Here is a 26669-nt window from a genome sequence, read left to right as displayed (position 1 = left end):
CACATGTTAATTCATATAAAATAACAATAACAAACTAATTACATTACTATTAACAATATATTTCTGTGGGAAAAAAGTGACTATTTTCCCAAACAAAAAGATATGAGAAAAGGGGCAGTATTTTTTTTTTTTTTACATTTTTGAAAATCTCTTCAATGTCTGGTTTTAATAGAAGACAGCTGGCTTCTCATATTTCATCTTCATATAATCTGTTATAATATGTTGCTTACGTTGAAGGATTTGAAAGAAATCCATTCTACACGTAGTTGAGAAAACAAGTGTTTTGGTAGCCTTATCTAAAAATAATTGTGAATATTTTCCTTTGGTACTACACAAAACTTGCTAAGTAGTAGTTTCTTAAAGGTTAGTTGCAATATGAAATCTGAAACTTCATCAAAGAACTTTTAGGACTCTGTTACATTAAAATACATTACATTGGTTTGTCTTGCAGTTTGCATAAATATTTACCCATTCGTGATTCTAGAACATCATGCATTGGTCATTTGGGAAAATATTGGTTCACTGTGTGACAGGATGGACTCAGAGTCACCTCTGCCCCTGTGATGATGCTTAAGGCAAGATCATTCTTAAAAATCCAGTGTCACCTGAGCCTGAACGAACCTCATATCATTTTTCTGCAAGTACCAGATGTTTCTAAAACAATTCCTTATTTATTTTTCTTTTCCTTTGTATTCTAGTTTTGGGTTCTCCTGGGTACCATGTTCTACTGGAGCAGAATTGAATATTAAGAATAAGTGTAACCACCATACCACTCCCCACAGTGACTCTGGATTTGGTGCTGGAACTCCTAATATTCCACCTCTGTGCTCCCCGGGAAATTATGCACTCTTCCTCAAATTGCCAAGTCAGTTGGTGTGGAGTTTCTTTAGGTTCTTTAGGCTCTCAGACTCCTGAAATTCTTACCACTAATGATTTCACCCTGATCTAGGATTCCGCAACATTGTTATAGACCGTAGGAAAGGGAGAGTTTAGGATAGTAGATAATAACTATTGCCATCTCTGTTTATTTTTAATTTGGGGGCACAAGACATTCACAGGAGCCTGTCTTATCACAGCAAGCCAAGTCTGTATTTGGACAGCAAATCTGCCTGTATTTCTCTCTGCTTTCTAAAAGAAACCTTCAAAGGCTTTCATTCATCTCAGTATTGTCCGCGTGAGAGAACTAAGGAAAAGACTGCTGAAATATATCTTTTGCCTTTGTTCTACGGTGGCTCCCATCTACAGAGACTCAAGTGATTCTCTTAATGCCACCTTGGGATCCTCTTATTCTCCAGGACAATGCCCGATCTTGAGCTAACAATGGTTGTAGTTTCCTCTCAGACATTGCAGAGTGATAGGTGTTAGTAACCTCAATTCTCCCGCTAATTAAAAGTATGTGCACTCTGGGGGACAAAGGAGGGACCTGTTATATATTTACCAATCTCATCCCATCCGAAAGCCCCTTTCAAATAAGGGAGAAGCAAGCCCGCTGTTAGATAGGTGATTTATGGTGATTTTTTTTTACTGTCAAAATATTTCTCTTCTGATCTATGTTTCCTTTTGCAATCCTGAAGGAAGTTCTTATAACAACATTTGTCTAGTCTTATAAATAAAGAAGGCTTTTAAATATGTTCACTTTCTTTTCTTTTTACCAGTGTCATAATTGGTCATATATGAGGCTAGCAAAATGGGTCTTCCAACAGAAGAGCTTAGTAGGCTCACGGGAATTAAAATTTAGGAGATGGAAAATGCAGTCAGGTGTGGCTTCCCTCTGGATACCGGGTAACCCTGCTGTACAGTTGAATGATTGGAACTTCCACGTTTACTTTTTGCTCCTGCTGCCCTTTGCCCAGAAGCGGGGATGCAGTTGCTGCTCCTCAGATCCTTTCCCCCTGCATCTCTGACTCCAACTGCTCAACTGTGTCCCCTAGGAAGGAAATGTACCTGTCACTTCAGGGTCCCACTCGCAGCTGACTCAGTCACATGGAGTAGCCCACTCCCAGGCCTCCACCCAGGTTCCTGTGCCTCAGTCTGAGCCCCGGGGCAGGGAGGGACAAGGAGGGGGAGGGCGCTATAGCCTGCACCTGGGCGGTAAAGCTGGGGGCAGCAGCCGGATCGCTGATTCCCAGGACAGGGAGCCAAAGGCTCCTGCTCTGACACACGACCAGCTTGCCCCTCCCCTGCCTCGCTTGCCTCTCCAGGACAGGGCTTGGGGTGTCAAGATAAATGACACCTGCACTTGACTGAGGAGGTTCTCTCTGTGGTCTTTTTGAAGAGAGGAGAAGAAGGAAATTCGAGCTTACTCTGGGCAAAGCTTTGAAGCGCCTCTCTCCCTTCTCTCTGTCCATCCTCTCTCATGTGTTCTGGTGCCTTTTTCTTCTGCTGCTAACTGGATTTTCCAGTGCCCTCATGCGTGAGCAAATCCTGTCCCAGACCCACTTCTGCCTTCCCCCTCCAAGGCTTTGGAGCTTCAAAATTCTCTCCCTACAAGATTCCATTCTCCTTGTGACTTGATCTCAGCTAGGTTAAGGGAAAGCCTTTTTGCAAGCTAATTCGTACTAAAGGGTGAGTGACAGCTAGTCCCCACTCTCAATCTTCTCTGCAGATTTTTCCTTAATAACTGAAATTGATCTCAGTTGGCGGAATCCAGTGCAGCAGTGGGAGCAGGAAAAAGCTATTGTGGAGGAAGATGGCCCACCTGCTGCTCGTTAAATCTTACCACCTGCCTTCTCTACCAGAAGTAACTAGAAAGACAACGGGCCTTCAATTGGTCATTACCGTCCGCCCCCTCTCCAGCTAGCTTCCTACAAAATAAGACCCTGAACCCAGGTACTCACTGTCCAGCCCCCAGCAGTTGGGGAGGACACACCTTTCAGCTGAGACAGACCCGGGCCTGAGGACTTCCCTATGGAGAGTCCAGCCGTTCAGGACTCCTGCACTTCCTGCTACGGGGGTCTTCAGTTTAATCTCAGGGCAGCTCGTGCTCTGCCCAGTTTCTGCTCCACCCCCTCCACCTTCCCTGGAAGCCCAGCCTTGTCCCTCTTCCATCTGGCTTCTGGGACAGAAGTGGGGCTCACGGCGAGACCCAAGCCACACTGTTCAGGGTGAGGCCCTCACCAGCCCCACCAGGCCGGAGGGCAGCGGCGGGGCGGGGGTGAGAAGAGCAGTAGGACCTGGCTCTGGGTTGCTGGCAGGTTGCTGGGCTTGAGACACACCCAGAAAAACCATCTCGAGAAACCTCCCAATCCTGCAACAGGCCTGCTTATCAGGTGGGCAAAGAACAGTTACCACCTAACACCGAAAAATGGGTCAGGCTGACTCTGGGGTAGGTTTTACCTGATTGCAATACCAGACGGGTCATCACGCTCCTCGGTTGGCTTTTTCCTCCCCAGATTGTTACTCAGGTTCCTGGCAGGCTGTTCACCCTGAACGTTAGGAAGCCCTCTGCTCATTTTTGGGGGCCCTATAACTTTTTTCCCACATCAGCTGTAATAAACGGGAACTGCTCCCATTCTAAGCAGCAGACCAGGTAGTTTCTGACCACCCATGAAGGAAAGAAGGAATAGTGAGTCATGCGAGTTTGAAAATCGTATCTCCTCTAAAACCCCACCCCCATCCACGTGACTGACAAGCCGGGCTGTGGTTGAGGAACTGGAAACTAAGCTGCTTTCTCATTTCTTGTTGTTGTTGGTTTTTTTTAAAATAAATTTATTTATTTTTGGCTATGTTGGGTCTCTGTAGCTGTATGCAGGCTTTCTCTGGTTGCGGCGAGCGGGGGCTACTCTTCATTGCAGTGTGCGGGCTTCTCATTGCGGTGGCTTCTCGTTGAGGAGCACGGGCTCCAGGCACCTGGGCTTCAGTAGTTGTGGCTTGCGGGCTCAGTAGTTGTGGCTCGCGGGCTCTAGAGCACAGGCTCAGTAGTTGTGGCACACGGACTCAGTTGCTCCGTGGCATGTGGGATCTTCCCGGACTAGGGCCCGAACACACGTCTCCTGCACTGGCAGGCGGATTCTTAACCACTGCACCACCAGGGAAGCCCCTGCTTTCTCATTTCTATAGAATGAACAACCTCCTTTGTTCTGTGTCATTTCCCTTTCCTGTTTCACCTCACGCAGATCCTTATCATCTCCTATATGTGAGACTGAATCAAAGAAGAAACCCAGAGGAGACTAGTTGTAAGCTATTGAGTTTGCTTTCACACGTGACGTTTTTATCACAAGGCTGGAATGGCCACATCCAACGAGGAGATCCAAAAACATCTTGGGAAAAGGCGCATTGCTGAGAAATGTATAGTTCCCAGACCCTTCTCTAACCCACCCTCCCCCTCGCTCCCAATCAACTCCCAAAGCACACACACACACACACACACACACACACACACACACACACCCCTCCTTTGAAAAAGACAGATAGCCAAATCCTGGAGTTAAGTGGTACCATCATGCCCTACTTTCTAGTGGCCTCCACCCTGAGTTCCTGAGCAGCCCCTGGCATCCAGAAGCTAGCCTGGCACTCACAACTAAGCCATGCTATCCTCCTGCTAGACGTAAACAATTCATAGAACGCCAGCCTCAGGTAAGGTCACGTAAAATGAGGCAAAGTGAGGCCACTTCATAATTCTGTCCAAGCACAAAAGCAAGGTCACCGTGCCACCCTCTGAATACCAAACACACCCTTTTTTTTTTTTTGCTAAAATAAGTGACTGCTACGTGCTCACAATTACAGCTCTGTTCTTCCTCTAGGACTCCCTGTGGGTAAATCAGAACTGTCTTGGCTTTCTGACAATGTCCAATACAGAACACATCCTGCTGGCTTAGAACCTCCCCAAATGACCCACCCCAAACCCAAATGCTCTCATAGACTTTGTCTGACTTCTTTTCCTGAGACACCTCGAGCTTCCCCATGGTGTGTTCTCAACAGCTTTTTTTTTTTTTACATAAGAAGTGGATTTATTTAGAGAGAAACACACTCCACAGACAGCGTGGGCCGCTTTATTCGATACCATGAAGTTGTTAAGAACATGAGCTTTGGAGTCAAAAACCTGGCTCCAAATCCCAGCTCTGCATGACTTTGGCAAGTCAGCCTCTTGGAGCCTGCTTCAGGAAGACAGATCTCACTGCGAGGATTCCGTAAGATATGTAAAGAGTGCATTAGAACAGCTAACAGCCTGTAAGAAATACCAACAGGAAGTTATACCATAAATCTGGTCGAAGATCTCTGCTCAGCCTGTATTCCTGGGAACATGCCAACTAATATCATGTTACTTCAATTTACTGCAACAAGCTTAATGACCAAATATACTGGTCCAAATTCACTGGTCCTCAAACAGTAGTTGAGTAATAGCAAAACTCCTATTCAATAGTGGAAGAATGTACTAGGGTATGAAGATAAGGCATTTTAATGGATATATCTCAAGTTCTGTACATTATTTCCAGAATCCTAGCTACAAATGAGATCTCTGCCCTTACTGCCTTCACAAAGAAATCTCATAATCTCCTGACAATGTGATATTCTGGGGGGAAAAAACAAGACACTAGAGTCAAGAGACTTGGGTTCAAATCTTATCTCTTCCTCTTACCAACTTTGGGAAGTTACTTAACTTGAATCTGTTTTTTCTTTGCAGTACTACATACACACTTACAGGAATATTGGAAAGTTAAAATTTAAAAAGCAAGGAAAATTCAAATACAGAGCAAGCATTCAATTAGTGTGCCTCACCCTTCACCAACCTCTCCACCAAGGCCCCAGATCTCACACACACACACCCTCACACACATCACACACTCTCCTCTGTGAATATCTTTGAGAGACTGGTCTGGCCCTCTCAGCAGGTATAAGACGGTCTTCAGTGGACTTAAAACTAATGAAGGTGGCAATAGCTTAAACATTTAAAGTACTAAGGAATAGACTTAAAAATTTTTTTTGGAAAGTGATGGGCAAAAAAGAACCTATGAAATGTTCCTGAATATGCTCCATTTTGTGGGACATACTAATGGCTTTTGAGAGAGACTATATATGTATAGGACTTGGGGAAAGTGGAGGTTTTTAGTCCAGCAGAATATGTCTTTCCTCTCTCCCAAGAGTCCATTCACAGAGCAGTTGGGGCCCCAGGAAACCCCCAGGGGCTTGAGTGGAAGTGAGGGGGCAAAGGGCAGAAAAACCAGGGAGGGAGTCTGGAAAAAAGTTTAGAGACTAGATGAGAATGGAATGCACTTTTTTTTTTTTTTTTTTTTTTATTTTTGGCTGCGTTGGGTTGCTGTATACGGGCTTTCTCTAGTTGCAATGAGCAGGGGCTACTCTTCGTTGCGGTGCGCAGGCTTCTCACTGCGGTGGCTTCTCTTGTTGCTGAGCATGGGCTCTAGGCGCGCGGGCTTCAGCAGTTGTGGCTCGCAGGCTCTAGAGCGCAGGCTCAGTAGTTGTGGTGCACGGGCTTAGTTGCTCCACAGCATGTAGGATCTTCCCGGACCAGGGATCAAACCCGTGTCCCTTACATTGGCAGGCGGATTCTTAACCACTGCACCACCAGGGAAGTCCCTAGAATGGAATGCACTTTCAAGTCCAGAATATACCAAACTTCTCTAGGAGCTAGGACAGGGATGTAGAGTCAGGAAACCTTCCTTAAAGAAAGTGAGAAGCCCAGGGAATTCCCTGGTGGTCCAGTGGTTAGGACTCGGCGCTTTCACTGCTGGAGCCAGGGTTCAATCCCTGGCTGGGGAACTGAGATCCCACAAGCCGCATAATACGGCCAAAAAAAAAAAAGAGTGAGAGAAGCCCAGATGGAGGCAATATGGTGTAATGGAACCTCTACTTCCTCTTCTACCCTACTTAACTCTAATCAATAAAGTGTGTATAAAAATGTCATAAACCATAAAGCACTATAAAAAGGAGTGGTACTATAAGTGAGAAAAAGCCATAAAAACTTTTAAAGTAGTACACTCCTCATGTTAAGTATTTGTGGTGTTCAAACAGACCTGCGTCCATGTAATCCTCAGCAAGTATAGTAGGCTTATCTACAAAACTCAGAAAGCTTGGCCTCTTTGTGGCCAATGACAGCAAGAGACACACAGGGCGGGAAATTGGGAAAGCTCGGTTCCTCTGAGGCCAAACTGCCCAGCAGAGCAAGCAGGCAGCCATATGCCTCCTGCCAGTCAGGGGCTTCGAATCCCGTTGCAGGTACAGTGGCAGAGAAGGAAAATAAAGGTCTTAAAAAACTATCTTCCAGGGTTCCCTGGTGGCGCAGTGGTTGAGAGTCCACCTGCCGATGCAGGGGACGCGGGTTCGTGCCCGGGTCTGGGAAGATCCCACATGCCGCGGAGCGGCTGGGCCCGTGAGCCATGGGCACTGAGCCTGCGCGTCCGGAGCCTGTGCTCCACAACGGGATAGGCCACAACAGTGAGAGGCCCGCGTACCGCAAAAAAAAAAAAAAACCATCTTCCACCTCCAGAAGTTTCATAGTGAGTCATTTAAATGACATATACTTTATCTTGGTTGAAAGAATTACCTGAAGAATATCAATAGGCAAAGGACAGTGGTTTTGAACATTTAAAAAAATGCAGATGCCTTGTTAATAGCTGAAAATACATAGGGAGTTCCCACATGGTACTAATTGTATTTTGTTTCCATTGAATGAGAAATTGTTCTCAGTATGGATCCTCAAATTCCTTGCACACACTATTCTCTTCCTTTACCCTCCCCAGCCATGACCAGGGACCCACAGCCTCCAAATTGGAGGCCCCTGGCACAGGCTGTTGGCAATTACAATAGTTCAGTCTGCATTAGATTATAATTAAGAAAATTGGGATCGTTAACAGATACAAACTACTATACATAAAATAGATAAACAAAGATTTACGGTATAACATAGGGAATTATACCCAATATCTTGTAATAACCTATAATGAACATAATCTGCAAAAAAACCCTGACTCACTATGCTGTACACCTGAAACACAATATTGTAAATCAACCATACCTCAGTTAAAACATTGGGATGGAAAGCTAGAGGAAGATTCTGCAGAGGAGACAAGAGGGTGGGGGAAAAGGAAGAAAACCATTATTATTTCTTTTCTAAATAAAGAAAAAACACAGCATTTACTTGTCCCTACTGGGTTAAAGGTAAACCAGGCCAGCCCTAGGTAAACCTGTCACGTCCACAAAATGCACTTTTCTTTCTTCTCCTTCCCCACGTGGGTGGTGACTGCTGTCTTTTTGGAAGCCCCAAATCCTCCTATTCCCTCCCTCTCCCTGTTTGGGATGGCAGGCACTCATGTTGAATTTTAAAAATTAAGTGTCACGTAATAATGATGGATTGAGAAACCCTGGGGCACAGTTGCATAATACACGCTCAAGAACATCCACATCTACATTATTTGTGTCCATTCCCCTAGGCGAACAAAATATTCTTATTTCTGCTCTGAGCCAGCATCCATCCCCGATTACCTTCCTTAGATTATCCTCCCACATTTCCCGCCCCTCTCCCAGGAAGCTCAGCAGTACCAAATCAGTGCCATGGCCCCGCCCTTCCTTCCAAATCAAAGGCCTCAGGAGCCCTGGCTCCACCCCTTCCTATCCTCTCACCAACGAGGTGTGCCCCTGAGGCAGCCCTGCTGCGCCCATTACTGATCAAAATCAAGCACAGGAGGATGAAGAGAACACAACGCGGCCCAGGAGCCGAGACTCAGAGGCACCTGCCACAGGCCCGGAGCTGTCTCACAAGCAGGCTGCGCAGAGAAGGATGAACACGGGAGAGCGGGGGAAGGCTTAGTCTCATCTGTTTTGTTTTTAAGCAGTAGGGTTACTGACATGAATACATCTGGAAGCTAGAACCGAGCAGGACCCTGCGGGGCCTTCCTGGAAAAGACCCACCCCCATGTCCTCCCCCATGTCTTGTTTGTAGAGAAACTTTAGCCTCCTAGGCCTTCCCTGAGTGCCAAAGAGTAAATTTAATCAGAGAAGTGAGAAAATGCAGAAAGAAAGGAAAACAGTCAAACAAGAAAAATAATAATAGTTTAGCCATTAGACAAAGTCAAGGACCTTTAGTTCCTTCTCAAGGGCTACAGATAATATTCTGAGCCACATCCTTTGAGCTGTCTGGCAGATACTGAAACCCCCATCAGGTGGAAGCAGTTAACTGTACGCTGCCCACAAGCAAGTAGACCCCAGACCAGTTGGAACCAGAAGGTTGATGATGTTGACTCCTGGTTACATCACCACCAGCCAATCAGAAGACTGTCCATGAGCTGATCACACATCCCACAAGCCCTCTTTCACCCTGTCTTTTAAAACCTTTCCCTGAAAGCCTTCAGGGACTTTGGGCTTTTAAGCACTAGCTGCCCGGACTCCTTGCTTGGCGCCTGCAGTAAACGTTGCACTTTCCTTCACCACAACCCAGTGTCTGCAGATTGGCTTCACTGCATGTGGGCAAGCGGACCCAAGTTTGGTTTGGTAACGAAACAATAGTAAAAAACAAGATTGACCACCCAAAGCTTTTTCATATTTTACTACAGAGGTACTTCTGATGTATTATTAATTAATAGGTAATTTGTAAACTGCTACTTCATATCCTACACGTACAAAATCATTTTACAAAAATGTTCTAAAAACTAGTAGATAAAATGTTACGGGAAGGCGTATCTGGGCAGGTGACACCTGCCGCAGGGCAGCAGCCATAGCAACAGTACAACCACCGCAGCTGCTCTCCGCCTGATGCGGTCCTTCTGCCACCTCTTCAGTCCCAAGTTCGCGGCACCTTTATTCTTCACCTTTCTCCCCTCTTCTTCGGCCTTCATCTCACCGGGGACCCGCCTCTTCCCAGATGACCATGCAGGATAAATGAGTAACAGAAACATATCTTCAACCCTTTCCTGGTTCTCTGGGACATTCAGCAATCTTATCTCCTGTGGCATTTTTTATCCCAGAAAATATGTGTCACTTCAAACTTAAATAAATCTCCTTCAATCAGAGTTCTCAAATAGCCTTCATGGCATCTTCTGAGTGGTCCTTTTATACTTAGTCCTTCAAGTATCTACATTACAATATTTAACCCTCATGATCAAAACAATTGTTTTACATTCCATATCACCAGGAGTTCTGCTAAGAAAATATGAAAGAGGGAGAATCAGCTCAGTAATTGGCTGCAACAAGTTCTTAATGTGTGCTACTAGGGGAAGTCTCTAGGCCAAAATTATTGCAATCAAATATTCAGTTCCTCCAAATGTCAGCAGAAGAGCCAGGGTCATGGGCCAGACCAGAAATCCACGGTGATGTTGACATATAAAGGATTGTAATCCACAGAGAGTAATTTATAATCACAACTGCTCAACCCATCTGTTCTCCAGACACGTGACACCTGATGTAAGAGCTTCATCCTAAAGATAAAGAACAAATGTGAAAGATAAGAATTTAACATCTATTTCCACTGCTTTTTGCCTTGTCACAAAGTTTGGCAAACGCATCTTTGTAAATTATTGCACTTGTTGGGTTTCCTACTGCAAAAGAAGTTTATTTTCTCCATCTAAGGTAACAGATACTAACGACAGCCATGTGTTCATATGGCAAACCCCATGGAAGACCCTGAGGACCAATGATCAGAAGAGTCCTTCATGCAGTGAGCCCCCAGTCTGCAGGACAGAAGGATGTACAGTGATACAGCTCATCCACTGCTGACAGGTCCTTGGATAAGCTTCAGGGGATCTATGAATGCTCCAATGTTGCTGGGAGAACTCTGTGTCTGCAGGCAGGGCGGGGACTCATAGGAACCTCAAACCAAGCTAAACTGTATGCAGAGGAGGCTGAATGAAGTGGCACCTAACTTCATGAGGGTCACAGAGAAGGTAAATTTGACCAAGGTTTGAAAAAGAAGAAATTCACAGCAGAGAAGATGAGGGAAAGGACACCCCAGAAAAGAGACCACCCTGTGCAAGACACAGAGACGTGTCAAAGAGCAGGATGTGTTTGAAGAAGAGGAAGTAATTGTGTGGCCGGAGCTCGAGGATGCAGGGAGAGGGGTGGTGTTGAACCGAATTGGTCTCTAGGAGCTGAGCAGTGAAAAGCATGCATTTCGGTTACAGTAACAACGTGGATGGAGACTAGAAGCATAAAGTTGAGCTAAATAAAGTCAGAGAAAAATAATACAGCATGATTTCATTTATATAAAATTGAAAAGCATGCAAAACTAAACAATTTTTTGTATATGAATACAAACACATGGGAAAATAAGAAAACCAAGACACAGCAAAAATAACTTTAATTATCATCAAAATTCAGGAAAGTATTTCCTCTTGGGGTAGGGGGAAGATATGGGATAAGGAAGGGCCACACAGGGAAAGGGCGTAAACTGGCTAGAGGACACGACCAGTGGTCATGGTATCAAGAATCTTCAGATTTTTCATACAGTTGATAAGTATTCTTTTGTATCTATTCATTAATTATTATTATTTTAATTTACAGAGAAAAATGCACACCTATGGGCAAAGGCTCAAAAGACACATGGAAAATAGAAATAGCTGTTTTGTTAAAGTGGTAAGTTCTAACAAAAGGGCTAAAAGTCTTTTAATATTGTTTTAAAATGTAGACTCTAGCAAAAAGGCTAAAGGCCCTTTAATACAGTTTCAAACATTAGGGAAAAAACCCCACCAGAACAAAGAAATGTAGATTTTTCAGACATAGCCCCCAAAAGAATTGGTTTATCTGCCAGGATTCCTTGGTGAAAGGGTTAATTCCTGGGGCAGGAGCACAAGATGAGCCTAGAACAGCTCATCACACCAGAGCAAAGGGAAAAATGCTCGCAAAACGACTGCAGTTATGTCAAAGGATTCGGGAGCCCACTGGAAAAAGATAACATTTGCCAAAGACAATCTGAGCATCGAAAAGAATATTAACTACATCCAGAAGGCTGTAGGAAGCATCAACTCATCACTTTGAAATAAAAAGTCAATGCTGATTCTTTCCCTTTATCCTGCCTTTTCTATAAGAACCGTACCCCAGTGTACTCAGACAGCTGAAGAAGGCACATCATTCTTTGTAGAAAAATCTATCTAATAAATGCAGGACTGACAGAATATCACAATTTTGCAATCCCTAATTGAATAATGAATTTAGGCAATGATCACCAATGGCTGCTAAAATAATTAGGTGAAGACTAATGGGGACCCTCACAATGACTGCATGAGGCTGACAACACGTGAACCCACAGAACAATCCTGACATCACCAAAACATGACCAGACATCATGTCCCCTTGCTGGGATACAAAAGGAGATACATGGCACTATAGAGGAAGCGTTCTTGCCCCCAAATAGTACCAGAATCTGTTTAAGCTTCCAGATCGAAGCCCTAGCTTATAAGGAAATGCAGAGGCACAAATTAAGTTATAGCACAGGGATGTGACTGGCAAAATTCACAATGTAGGAAATTCCATCAGACAAATGACCTGGTTTGTTCAACAAATAAATTACAAGGGAAAAAAAAAAAGGAGGGAAGGGGGAACCTACAGATTAAAAGGCATTTCAGAGAAATCATTCAAATGCAATGTGTGGACCTTGTCTACAATCTGAATCTGAGTAAACCAACTGTTTAAAAAAATTTATTAAAGCATTTATGAGATAATTGGGGAAATCTGAACACTGACTGGACCTTTGATGACAATAAGCAAGTATTGATAATTTTATATTAGGTATGATAATAGTATTACAGTATTTTTTTTCTTAAATTAGGAAGTTGAATATTTTATTAGTAAACTGTTTCTTATTTTCCTGCAAGGCTGTTGCTTCACTGTATAAAAATAGCACCAGCAAACACAGTATATTGCAAAATTAAGAGAGTAACGTTCTTCACTGGACACTATACAACTAACAAACTTTTCTCCACTGCCATTTATTTCCAGTGGGAAGTTAATTGAGTATTTTGACCCAAATCCAGGGATGGCTGTAGGCAAGTTACAATATTATATACGGTTAAGATAATAATGTTATCCTTGAATTACATAACTTTCATAACTAGTTTTACCACAGATAATTTCAGGAATTCTGAATATTATAACTGGAGACTAGCCTAAAAATCACAGGCTGTTGTGAAAAAGATGCATAGCGTTTATCTGAAGTCATTAGGAAGTTAAGGGGTATTTTCTTCAGGCAACACCGTTGCAAGTAGTTTCTTTTGCTAAAAGTTGCTTTTTAAAAATCTATCCACCACTAATTTAAGACAACTATTCTAGATTAAGTTGTTTCAAACTAGTTTATTTAGGGGTTCCATTTTCACTCCTCAATAGATTTTATGTATTTCTCATATGCTTCTTCACTCATTAGTTCATCTGGTTCTGAAGGGTTACTGAGTGTCATCTTGATCAGCCAACCATCTTCATAACAAGATCTGTTGACAAGTCCTGGATTTTCTGCTAGAGCTTCATTAATTTCAGTTACTTCTCCTGATAGAGGAGAAGAGAGTTCACTAGCAGCTTTCCCACTTTCCAAAGCAACAAATTCCTCTTGTTTGTTCAATTTTGTCCCAACTTCAGGCAGACTACAGTAAACAACATCTCCCAAAGCTTCCTGTGCAAAATTGCTGATTACCACTGTTCCAACACCGTTTTCTGTTGTTACCCATTCACGTTTGTCTGAATTTACGACCTGACAGCAGAGCGGGTCCGGTGTGCAGCGCCCGGACGGCGCCTGCCTGCAGTCCCCAGGGCAGCGGTGGGCAGGGCGCGCTGGGCGCAGAGATGGCCCGCACGCTCTGCGCCACTCGCAGCGTCGTGTTCGCAGGGGTGCAGCGGGTCTCCGCGCACACCTCTGCAGTTCTTTTTCTAAGACTTCTTTTAAGGATACTATTGAAATATTTACACAGGAAATGCTGTGATATCTCATTTGCTTCTAAAGAATCCAGTGGGGGAGGAGAAGAAAGTGGGAGAGAGAAGAGAAGCCATGAGTTGTTAACTGTTGAAACTGGGAATGTGGTACATGTACATGTGAATTCAATAGATGTTCCCTCTACTTTTGGGTCTGTCCGAAAATTACCTCAATAAAAAGCTTTGAACAAAATAAACTGGTTTATCTGATCAAATCTGGCATAGGACTAGTGACAGAAGAGACTACGCAGGTAGCCTGCCAGGCGCATGGATCCAGGACTTACCGTTCTATATTCACCTCATTGCCTTGGTCTCTCTTGTGGAAGATCATAGTATATTTACCCACTTCAGGCAGTGGCCGGGTTATTTTCATTCTATGAAGCTCAACCCTGCAAAAATAACAGAGGTGTTAAAAAAAAAATTCTATCCCAATTATCTACCACTAGGCACTTAAAAAAGAATCATTTGCAAAAATTTACATATATGTGCATACACATATCTTGATTATTTAGGTATTAAAAGAAAAAGAATTTTCTTATGTTGGGCCTCAGGCAATAAGTCCATAGAAGAATCACCCTTAACATTTACTACTGAGGTACAAAGAAGATGTGTCAATTTACACTTTGTCATTTTCCAGAAACAACTGAGAAAATACACCTTGAAAAAATCAAGTCTCTTAGGATCCCTAATTTACTTAGTGTTGCCTTCTTTTAACAGGGAAAATAATGACTGTTAAATGTCACAAACCTAGGTTCAAATCTAGACTTTGTTATTTACAACCTTGGTAAGTCAATTCATTATTCCAGGCCTGGGTTTCCCGAACCGTAAAATGGCAATGGTGTTACAGAGTTGATCTGACAGGCTCAAATGAGACCGTCCACATGGAACATTCTTTGCAAACTGTAATGTACTATATAAGCAGAAAGAGGGTGGTGCCTGTTGCACAGGTGAGTAAATAAGTATTTAGTAAAGAAATTTCAGCAAATGTTTATGCTCAAATCAGTTGGTTTATCCATAGCGTTAGTCAAGAACCACTCTGGAGGCCATGATGTTCTTACCAAATGAAAGCAAAACTTGGGGCTCCCCTTTACCTTGAAACCGAGGAGCAACAGGAAAAAAGAGAGTGAAGATACATCAGTGTAAAATTCTACTAGCCGTCCCATCTGGGCAGTGAAATGGATTTGGGGAACATGATGGATACGGTTGACTCCGAGCCCTTGCTATTCCTGCCCTGAAATCTAGCAGGTACCCTCTCTGTCCACTTCATAAGCCACGGCCACACAGGCTGCTGATGGGCTGGGCCATGAAGTGCCGCTGCCCATCACTACGGCCATTTCTATGCAGCCTTTGGTCAGGGAGATCCGTTCCCTCCTGCCAGAAACATTCCAGAGACTCTCAGCCTAGACCTGGAAATGAGACCAGCATGGAGCCCGGCTTCTTCATGCTGAAGCAATGGAAAACATCTGGCAGCCACACGTATATTAATTCAGAACGCCAGCTGAGAAATTTTCTTTCTAAGAGGCAACAACAGGAGGAAAGGGGGTCTCCTAATAGACAGACCTTGTTACAAGTCTGAAGATACTGGCCCCAGGCTCTTGAATAATTACTTATTTCTGGGAGTTAGGGATACCCATAACTATCTGGCCATGAAACCCAAGTTCAGGGAAGGGGGCTGAGAGGGGAGACCAGGCATATCCCCTTTGAACCCCCCAGAGCAGAAAAGAATCCAAGAGAATCTGAGGGTCATGCCAGCAGCCCCGAGTCAGGCCAGGGAGTCAGGCCAGCAGCTGCTCCCACGGAGTGCGGGGCTGGCTCGTGTATAAGGAGAGGACATCTTGGCCTGCTTCGGGGCGTGCAACTCCTCACAGGCTGCTGGCACTCCCTGCTCTGCACGCTGGGAACCACCAGGGTTGCCTGGGGTCTGAGAGAACGCAGAGGCTTAGAACAGGCCTCTGGCCACTCTCCTCAGGTGGCAGTTTTGCAAACGCTGTGGTCTGGGACTTGCCATTCACGGGTGAGACTCTATCTCAGTAGGTAATACCTGCTGACAAGTCCACAGAGACCTCCACCAACACTCCCGGACCCCGGACACCCATTAGCCAGGACTAGACCACCCTCCATCATTTCTGAACTGCCAGTGGCAAAGAGCGATTTGGGCCACCTTGCTCACCCCCCACCCCCTGCCACCCTTCAAGCCCAAGTCGGAGCCTCATGACCTGCTGGCCTGGCCTCCACAGGAACCACACACAACCACTGCTAGCAGAGCCCCGTGAAGGGGACCTGTCTCTGTTGTTCACCTGAGTCTGAGGTCATCGTCTTCGCCTCCCCATCCCCAGTAGTTGTTAGAGAATCCATTCACCTTGAAAAACTGCTCTCGGCTTAGGGCGGTAACACCCCCAAAATACCCGCTGTAACGTAACCTGGAGCGAAAGAGAGAAGAGAAATGGTTAGAACGTTAGTGCAGAGTCCTTTTGTTCTCCACAGATGCTTCAGAAGTCTCTGACTGCAGGGCGGGCATTCTAGGAACACTTTGAAGACCATGTACTTCCACCCACCCACTCCTGCTTGACATCCACCTCCCCACGTTCTTGGCCTTCCTTGTCTGGCCTTCTGTCCTCTGTCTAGACAAGCTCTCACATCTGCTCACTAAGCAAGGTGCCACCCACCTTTTACTGTTAGTGTTTGTGTGCAGAGGTCTACAGAGGTACCTGTCAATGTGCACTGTAACATCAGATCTGGATGAGAGATTTCACCTCGTGTGCCAATCCAATGAATAGTTGTGGCTGCCAAGGGCTGTGGGTTAAGAGCATTCTGAGGCTGCACCCAGGTTCAGCGTGAACGAGTGGCTTTTTTACTTTTACTTTCTTTTAGGGAGTGGGGTGGAGAGCAGGAGAGAGCTCCTATACACACTTTTTATGCAGACCTCCACTTATATGCATACAAATCTCCGTCTCAGAGTCTGTTTCCTGGAGAACCCAACATACCTTAATAACCCTGAGGTTTCCAGCTTGGGCAACTAGGTAGATGACAGTGCCTCTCACAAAAACAGGGTATACAAACTGATAATTAGGTTTTGAGAAGAAGACAAATTACGGTTTGGATAAACTGAATATGAGGTACCCTTGGGGCTTCTGCCAGCGGGAAAAAGGTTACAAGGTCCAAGTTCAGTACAGAGGAGTGGCTACAGAGATAGCTTTGGAAATAAGCTGTCAAGAGGTGGTACCTGAAGGCACAAGGGTAGGGAGAGCTGCCCGAAGACAATGTAGTAAGTGAAAAGAGGAGAGTAAAAAGGGTGGAGCTGTGGGTATACCAACAAGGAAAAGGGGAAAGAAAAGAGGTCAATCATTTAGGACTCATGGATTATTGGTAGGCAAATTAACAAATCTGAGAAATAAAGATGTCCCTTGAATAGAACACGGTAACAATTCAGAAATGCACATGAAGGCAGCTTAATAACTTGGATATTACTGAATAAGAGGATGTGAATATATATGGAGGATCTCTAACTTTAATTAATGTCAGTTCAAAGTATTCCAGGACCAATAAAATATGTCTGCTTTTCTAGATAATAAGAAAAACCAAAAGGAAAGATCAATAATCATGTAGACACTTGCCATCTAATAGGTGGAGTCCCCAAAGTTAATTTGTAGCTCAGCTGCTTGTTTCTATGTTCTGAGTACAGATGGGGAGGACCCTGCTTAACCCACAATGGAAATAGATTTACTTACATACCCCCAAGCTAAAATTCTGGAAAACAACCACCTAAAACAAACAAAAAGAACAAAGTGCTCAGAAGGCAGCTATTACTGACCAAGACACTGACTGCAGTGACTTGTTGCCATGGTTACTGGACTCTGTTTGGCTGGGAAGGGGTTCCTAAACTACCTGAAAACTAGCAGCTTCATCAGAACTGAGTGGAACCACTGCCCAGGCATAACCTGCCACGCCCCAAAAAGGGGTCACCAGGAGGGACCCAGCACTGATGACTTGGTAGTGACCCATTAAGTAACGACTACCCACTGTGTGCAAAGCAGCTGGCTAAACGCTAGAATAAGTGGGCCCTGCCCTCACACACAGTTGATAGTCCAGCAAGAGAGGTGAACATTATCAGGGTTCTGAGGAAGGAGGAGCCACACATCAGGGCAGGTGGGCCTGGGAGGATTCAGACAGGTAGAAAACTGGGGGAACTCCTGGTGATCAGAACTCTGTGACGAAAGGCCGAGAGGGAGGAAAGTGCGGGCTGTGTGAGGAGCACCGAGAGACCAGTTTGGCTGCAGTGGGAGGTGCAGGAGGAGACCAGTTGGACAGAAAGGTTAAAGAAGTATCAGTTCCTCAGTTGCCTCTTAGGTGCCAAATATCTACATGTTTATTGATCTTTCCTTCTGGTTTTTCTTCTTATCTAGAAAAGCATAAATAGTTGATTGGCCCTGAAACAGTTTTACTTATTTTTAAAGGACTGTAAGGCACAAGGGTGGGGAAAATGGAGTCATCAAATAAGAGTAAAGTCCTTGTAAAAGCAGGCAGGTACTAAAGGAATTCTTGGCAATAAAATTTCCCACAGGCTAGTACAGATCTTTATCACTGACCCATAATCACTGGGATAAACAAGATTTATTTCTGTCTTCATCAGAGTCTGAGATAGCTGAGACAAGTTGCTTTAACTTCTTCCCTCTGCATGTGTGTAAAGTGAAAACACTTCTTGCGCTTCCTTCATACTCATGGGGCAGTTGTGACAATGAATAGTGTGCTGATTTAAGCTCTGTGGCACAGGGACACACAGTTACAGCAGAAGGCAGACACTTAGCCACCTGCAACTGCACCTGCCAGCAACTAGAGGGATTTTGCCCAAAGGACGAAAGGCAGTAACTAAGGAGGAGGAAGACAACTCCTACACTACCTATGCAAACCTCCCCCAAACCACAGAAAATGAGGCAGTTTACATGATACATACAGTAAAGTAGAAAAACATAAATGACAAACCAGGACGAGAGGAAAACTTCACTCAGATAGAAGATTAGAATAGGAAATATATTAGAACTCTGATCTGCAAATAAGATTCTTTTCAGCTTCTAAAAGAAGGTCATGGATTTGACTCTGAGCTTCTTGCATCCAGATCAAAAGAGGAGAGAGACACATTCAATCACCTGGTTTACATTAGGAAAACTGTCAGTTACTCAAGGAAGACAAAGGCTTCCTGAGTTCTAGTTATAAAAGAAACTTCTGGCCAATTACAATAGCAAGTTAAACCAGCAACATTCGTACAGGGGCTGTTTTTAGAGTGAGTGGCATCTGATAAAACCCACGATCATCACACCAAAGTTTTACTCAAGATCAGTTCCCAGCAGGAATGCCCAAGAACTCATTTTCTTATGGTCCAGCTTAACGCAAAGATAAAATCTAGAATCCCAACAAAAGGCCTGTCCTTGATACAATCCTGTGTATCCATACTCCAAAAACAAACAAATGAGAAAACAATCCTGTGTGATTGTAATTTCTCACCACAGATGTCTAGAAAGACTGGGCAATGGGAAGTTATCACCCACGTCAAGGGTCTAATGAACTACCAGCCTTTCCTCAAAACCTGTGCCATGTTCTCTCTTGCTTCCACATCTTGGAACTCTGCTGGGAAGCTCCACTGATTCCACAAGATGAAGATGCCACATTTCCTGGACAACACCTTTAAACCCTTCCCTAGGTGTTTTTTCTTAAAGAGAGTGTGCTCTCACCCATTGTGGCTTATTCTAGGTATTTGTTTATATCCCACACTTTACACAGGGACTAGGTTTAAAGTCTACCTGAGGCAAAGGTCGCCTGCAGTCAGCGTTACTCTTGGAAATCTCTTGAACAGTCCGAAGTGAGAAACCTACACAGTAAGACCAACATGGAAACCAAGAGCAAGGGAGGCATCAAGAGATTCATGGTTTGCAAAAACTTCTTTAGCACTATTCTGTACCCAGTTTTGTACAGATCACTGGGATCTCTGCTTAAGACAGCACTAACCAACAAAACCTTGCTGTCATCTTCAACTTCTCCCTCTCTCCCAGCTCTCACTTCCTCCCAGCAACCAAGACCTGCTGAGCCAACCTCCCAAAAGACTCCTAACTGATGTTACAGCTCTCCCCTCCATCCTCACCCTCGCTCTCCAATCCAGGCTCTCTTCCATGGATGGATCCGACCTGGGATCTTTGAAAGCCTTGGTAGTCGAGGTGTGATTCACAGATCAAACCCTGCTGCCAAAATATCACCTGGGAGCTGGTTAAATACACAGAATCTCACAACAGAATCTGCATTTCAACAGAATCCCCAGATGAGTCATATGCACATTTGAATTCCAGACTCACTGGCTGAAAATGCAAATCTGATCCTGTCATCCCAGTTGACATGCTATTATAGGGACCAACAAATTATAGCCCGCAGGCCTCATCCGGCTTACCACCTGTTTTTGTATGGTTTGTGAAGTAAAGATGGTTTTTACTTTTCTAAATGACTGAGAAAAAATAAAAAGAAGAATATTTCACACACACACACAAAGAGATTCATGGTTTGCATCTCATGATCACTTCCCAGAGTAGACACTGGTGGAACCTCCCATTTTATTTTATAGTGTTATAGCTCTCTCTCCCTCGGCCTCACCCCCACCCCAAACTCTCCCCCTCATTAGCACGTGCTCCTAGTTGAATTTGCAGAAGTGAAGTGCAAAGCTGACACAGCTCCACTGCAGCTGCCTGTCTCCCCATAGCAGTACACACCAGGGAGTGCTGTGGGGATGGGCACTCGGCCTCATTCAGATCAGTCTCAGGGTCCCTAGTGCAGTAGCACCCCACATGTGAGCACACACGAAGGGCAGGGCTTGGTGGAGGCTGACAGGTACGTGTGCACACATATAAGTGAACATATAGTTTCCCTTGTAGAGAACTTTCTCGGTTGCTATTTCCCCTCAGTTGTTTTCAAATAGGAACAATAAGGTTGAAAAGCAGCTATGCCTGTGTGTGTGTGTGTGTGTGTGTGTGTGTGTGTGTGTGTGTGTGTGTGTCGTGGAGGGTGGGATGGGGCGGGGGGGGGGCATGAAAGCAGAAATGACGGTGCCTGGCTCTTCCCACAGTGACTTTGAGAGAAGGGACCTTGTCCTGGGTGTCCTGGCTCCTGAGCAGACCACTTGATGGACATGCCCCTTCCCAGTCTCCCTCCGGACTCGGTCTGGAAAGAGACATCACGGTCTCACAAAAGAGGCCTAAAAGCGGACCTGGAGGCACACTCTTGTTGCCTCTTAGAGGCAGAAGGCAGGGAGAGATAGCTAAGTTACTTGAGTTCTACTAAGCGTGGGAGCCCTTGCAAAAGTTCCAGCAGGCGGGCCCTGCAGGCGAGGCTGGCCGCCATGTGCAAAGCTTGGACTTCCCTCCCCTCTTCTCTCCCTTTTTATCTTTGTGATCCTCTGCCAAGGCTGCTGGCGGATGTTTTCCTAATAAGAAAAAAAATCGAATTTCTCTAATTCCTGTTTTGAACTTTAAGTGATATATCATGGACCATTTTTCCTATTTCTCATTTTCTGCAGACACCCTGGACACAGTGTCTGCACAGCCTTGATGATAACAGGCCAGGCTTCTGACCTAAGGCAACTGTGAGCAGAGCCGCCTTACCTGTACCCAGTGCTGTTCCTGCCAACCACCAGATGCCTGGGCTGATCCTCACACTTGTAAAGGTTCAAATCGTTCTCGGGCACCAGGTCGACATCATGGAATATGAAGCAGTCCCAAATTTCATCCTTGAGAGCTTCTATATAGCCCACATTCAGGAGTTTGGCGCGATTAAACTTGTTACTTCCAGCCTATAGATATGGAAATTAAAACTTGAAAAGCTCCTGAGACAAGATTTCACACTGTTCCCCTGTTCAGTTCACATGCAGGAGCTGGTATTATTCTTGCTAATGCACAAGAGTATACACATGACATGAAAATCTGACACAGTAGATGCAATAACAATAACAGGGCCTTTTGCGTTTTTCTTTATGCTTCATACATACTTGTATTCCATAACTAAAAACACCTTGAAATGAGGAGCTGTTGTTTAATAGGTTTGGAGTTTCAGTTTTGCAAGATGAAAGATTAGTTGAGATTATTTACACAATGTGAACAAACTTAACCCTACTGAACTCTCCAATAAAAATGGTTAAGATAGTAAATTTTATGTTATGTGTATTTTACAACAATTTTTTAAAAAACCATAGTTTTAAAATACTAATAAAGATAACTCTAAACAAATTTTAAACGTACCTTTATTTATTCCATGTAAAACCACAAAACCTTTCTTACATACCAGTCACGCCAAGCAGAATCACTGCTTCGCTGTTCAGCTCTTAGCTAATCCCAATCTTACCCCATGTAACAAACTTACACTAAGCTCCCCCAAAAATATAGCTTGCCAGAAAGGATCAAGAAATCCTGACCTATAAACAGAGAAGGTTACTGCTCATATACCTAAGCTACTTAAAAGTCTCGTGGAATCACTGTAAGAGAACCCGGATTTAACACTTCATGGCAGACACTAATCCTCATAGTGGCCTTACAGAGGAGATTCGTTACTGGGTAAGGAAAGAACACAGTAAACCAGTAATATAATCAAAGCTACAATATGAAACATTTTTTTACAGTAGTAATTTTTTCATGGCTATTTGGATCAAATTCCTTAAGAATAAATTCCAGTTCAATCAACAGTTTATCATAACAAAAGTATAGGCACTTCTCAAAACTCACCACAGTACTTTCCTGAAAAGAATAACATAAAGCAGACATATTTTTCTATTCATAAAATTATATACTGGGGGTTGCTGTCCTGAGTAAGACCTCTGAATGACTAACAATGTTAAAAACAAAAATAATGATAAACCAATATAACAGTTAAATTTTGTTTCAAATCCTCACAAAATGGGGATAAATGTAATATATATATGCACATTAATTTTTAAGACCCCCAGTTTATTGTAAAGTATACATTGCAGAACAGCATCCTCTGATCTGTCAAAAGTTTTCCCAAAACAAATATTACCAGTTATAACCAATATTAGGTATATAGTTAATGATTTTCCTTGCATTCGGAGCATTTGTAAGGATTTGAGGGAGAATTATTTGGATGGCCCAGGACAATTCTGAAAAGATAGCCATGTATAGTTGTTGATGTCTTATTTTTCTTTCAATAAATGTTAATACCAGATAGAGGCACCTTAAATCACCCACTCCACTTAGAGCTAAACTCTTCAAAGCAGGCTACACTAATACTTACCGTGTTCCTACTAAATCATGCTTTTGGAAGCCAAAAAAGTGAATCATAAAAGTGAAAACTAGGGGCGTCCCTGGTGGCGCAGTGGTTAAGAATACGCCTGCCAATGCAGGGGACACGGGTTTGATCCCTGGTCCAGGAAGATCCCACATGCCGCGGAGCAACTAAGCCCATGCGCCACAACTCCTGAGCCTGTGCTCTAGAGCCTGTGAGCCACAACTACTGAGCCCGCGTGCTGCAACTACTGAAGCCCTCACGCTTAGAGCCCGTGCTCCGCAATGAGAAGCCACCGCAACGAGAAGCCCGCGCACCGCAACGGAAGAGTAGCCCCCACTCGCTGCAACCAGGGAAAGCCCGCGCACAGCAACGAAGGCCCAACACAGCCAAAAATAAATAAATAAATAAAATTAATTTATTCTTTTTAAAAAAGTGAAAACTAAACATAATGTTCTCCATAATAGATAGTGGCAAAGTTAAAGGCAGAAAGGTGGAGACAGTCATAGAATTCCATGGCGATTAACACACAGTAGTCAACTTCTCTGTCTAGATCCCCATTGAACAGCCAGGCTCAATAACAAAGCACAGTTCCAACATCTCATTGTGTAGTGTATAGCAAATGCAGAAGGCAATGTAAGGTCAGTCCCAGGGAAATATCTTTGGGCTTCATTGTCTGCAATGGAAGGGCTCACGAAAGCAAACAGGCTTCCTCCAGAGGATCACTTAAGAGCCAGTAAAATTTCCCAGCACTTATCCCATTATTCCACACTCTGGGACAAGAAGTGCCTTTACTACTTTCAAGGATAAATGAGATAAGAGACCTCACCTTTGATGATAGTTTGATGCCCTTTTACCCAAGACAGACGAAGCGCCTCACAGAGAGGAGGGTGTGGCGGGCAGAGGCCTGGTCTGCCCACACACTCACCTGGTGGATGACGTAGATGCCATACTCCAGCTGCTGCCTCTGCAGGAAGGGGTGAAGGTGTTCTAGCAGGTACAGCAGGTGCTTCTCTCTGTGCCGGTGAGGGATGAGGATGGCGACCCGCTGCAAAGCCCTGCATTCCTCAGGGTGATACCGGCCTCTGTGCACCTTGGGGTTTTCTGCCTGTACTTCTTCCAGAGTGAGATCTGGTTTGAAAACGAGCTTGTTCTGGCCTTCTACAATAAAAACAGGACACAGGAACTAACATGAACAAGCTCATCAAAGGCTGACAGGCTTACAGGAGCTGGTACATGTCACACACTTTGTGCTAGTTGTCTGGCACACAACGAGCACTACTGTAAAGCCTCATTTGGTCACAAACTATAACCACAGAATCTATGACTCAGATTATTGGCTGCAAAAACAAGCAAATGACATATAAGACCATTCTCTTGTGCTGGGTTACCAGTCCTGGCTCTATGATTCATCCTTAAGTAGAAAATACACTCTGTTCTGAGAACCCTGGTGAAGAGCAGAGGTCAGGGGTAGACTGAGCAACTTCAAATTTGCTCTAACCTCTCTTCCTTCTCAAAATTCCAAAGGGGGCAAAAAAAAAAACAACACGGAAGCCTCACCCAAGGAATGAATGAAGCAATCAATCCAACTTTCTTTGTTGTCATAAAAAAAAAAAATCCAAAGGAGGGTGAAGTCTCTTAAAGATCAAGAGCATTCCATGGAATCAAGCTCACAGACAAGGCCCTTTTCCCCAAGGTCCTTCCCTAAGCTCTTGAGAGCTATTCTAACTCCCTGAAACTAAAGCAGCGAAAGGAAATAGAAACTAGCCTCCCTCCCTAACTCAGCAGTAACAGGTATGGGCAACACCGCAAGAATCCTCCCATTGTTCCACGTGGCGAAATCCCCAATGGGGCATTGCTCAGTGAGTCTGGACACAGCCTGACTGGATGAAACGCAAGACCATCCATGGTAACCAATCTCGTGCAAGGCTTTAAAGATAAGGCTGAAGCCACTGACCCTCGCCTCAGACCCGAATGAACGGGGAATACTGACTGGTAGGAGAGGAGGCAGAGCTCTGGTTAGGGAACACACTTTTTACAGCTCGGGACCTCCCTGGCGTCCAGTGGTTAGGACTCCACGCTTCCACTGCAGCGGGCACGGGTTCCATCCCTGGTCGGGGAACGAAGACCCCACATGCCACGCAGCGTGGCCGAAAAAAAACCAAACAAGAAAAACTCCACATATACTGTTCAAGGTACTTGCAAACTGAGCTATCTTCTTCTGGAGCAAAGCAGTCACCCACCTTTCCTATGTATGTCCCTGTGCCTTGCTTCATGTGACCATCTCCTACCCTGGCCATGGCTGCTTAGACCAGGCTCTACTGTCCACAGCATGGCTGACAGACTCTGCCCAACAGCACCAAGAGCAAATAACTGACCTACAAGAGCCTTTCCACAAGGGTCTACACACAAGACATAGAGTCAGCAGGCAGTAATCCCTACAAACAAACAGTAAGGAAAGGAGTTACAAGGAAAGGCAAGCTACCAGAGCTGCTGGGAGATGATGGGATGGCTGTAGAGATGTCTTCCTGTGTAGCCTGTCCATAAACCCCATCATCTGAATTAACCTGACCGTGTCTCTGCTCTCGGCCCCGGAAAGAGCCCCATGCAACAGGTCTGATGTAAATCAGTCCCCCTGCTCACTCCCTCACTGTAGTAGCTTATTATGTGCCCAATCTTCGGGTGCCTGCTTCCACTCACTCTAGCAGTCTCCCTTACCGCCCCCGTCATATTTTCTCAAGTTTTATTCCTCCTTGGGTCACTAATGGCCCATCTTAATTTGTCACTACTTATGTCACCCCCTGGATCCATAGTCAGTACCATGTCACTGCCCATCTGTTTCCATGAATGCATCTGTTGCTTAAGTATGTTGAGAGAATTCTGAACAAGGGGGATGATACAGTCAGATCTGCATTTCAGTAACTCATTTTGCTATCTCAACTTGTGTAATCTGTGAGCAGAACGATTTCCCTTGAACAATCCGGAATAATGTTTTGGCTTTTCCGTGACTTAGTAAAGAGAAGCAGCATGCCAGTATGATCACACTACAAGTCTGTGATGTAATCAGGAAAAAGGATCTGCAGGTTTTGTGCCGCTAAAAGCAAGAAGCCTCTGAAGAGCCCTAGACTGCCCCCCAGAGAGCTAATTAAGTGTATGCAGAGAGCCACCTCTGTAGGACCAGGGAGGAGCTCTGGACTTCATAGAGCTGGAAAGGATCACCGTGCCCTCATCCCGCCTGCATACTCCTCCAGGGGAAGAAGGGCAAATGTGTAAACAATACACTGACCAGCACAACCACAGAAACAAAGGTGGAGGAGCACCCAGGGAGCCTAAGATTAACTCTGGGGCAGTCCCAGAAACCTTTCTGGGAGAGAAGTGATCTAAACTAGATTTCTGATGACTAGACAGGAATCCGCCAGACACACATGGGCTGAGGAAAGGTATTCTGGAAAGACACTCCAAGGATTATCTGGAGAACTCTAAGCACTTCGATGTTCTGGAGAATCAGAGGTCTGACAGAACCTTTGTGGGTTACATAGAATATCGCTGTGGAGTTTTTC

General features: G+C 44.6%; 1 protein-coding gene and 1 pseudogene across 6 annotated transcripts in view; both read right to left on the bottom strand.

The window, feature by feature from the left end:
• Positions 1-9483: 9483 nt before the first annotated feature.
• Positions 9484-26669, bottom strand: part of B4GALT4 (beta-1,4-galactosyltransferase 4) — a 28386-nt gene continuing 11200 nt past the window's right edge. For all 6 annotated transcript variants that reach the window (XM_019923168.3, XM_019923163.3, XM_019923164.3 and 3 more), the window contains 5 exons: positions 24038-24270; positions 21480-21667; positions 16140-16262; positions 14127-14231; positions 9484-10367 (listed from right to left, as the gene is read on the bottom strand). In XM_019923168.3, the coding sequence (XP_019778727.1) occupies positions 10235-10367; positions 14127-14231; positions 16140-16262; positions 21480-21667; positions 24038-24270 (782 nt within the window). In that variant the 3' untranslated portion in view covers positions 9484-10234. The remainder of the gene's footprint in view (positions 10368-14126; positions 14232-16139; positions 16263-21479; positions 21668-24037; positions 24271-26669) is intronic.
• Positions 12695-14012, bottom strand: LOC109547919 (glycine cleavage system H protein, mitochondrial-like; annotated as a pseudogene).

Source organism: Tursiops truncatus, chromosome 4 (assembly GCF_011762595.2).
Source record: "Tursiops truncatus isolate mTurTru1 chromosome 4, mTurTru1.mat.Y, whole genome shotgun sequence".
Lineage (NCBI taxonomy): Eukaryota > Metazoa > Chordata > Mammalia > Artiodactyla > Delphinidae > Tursiops > Tursiops truncatus.
This window is presented reverse-complemented; position numbering and strand designations above follow the sequence as displayed.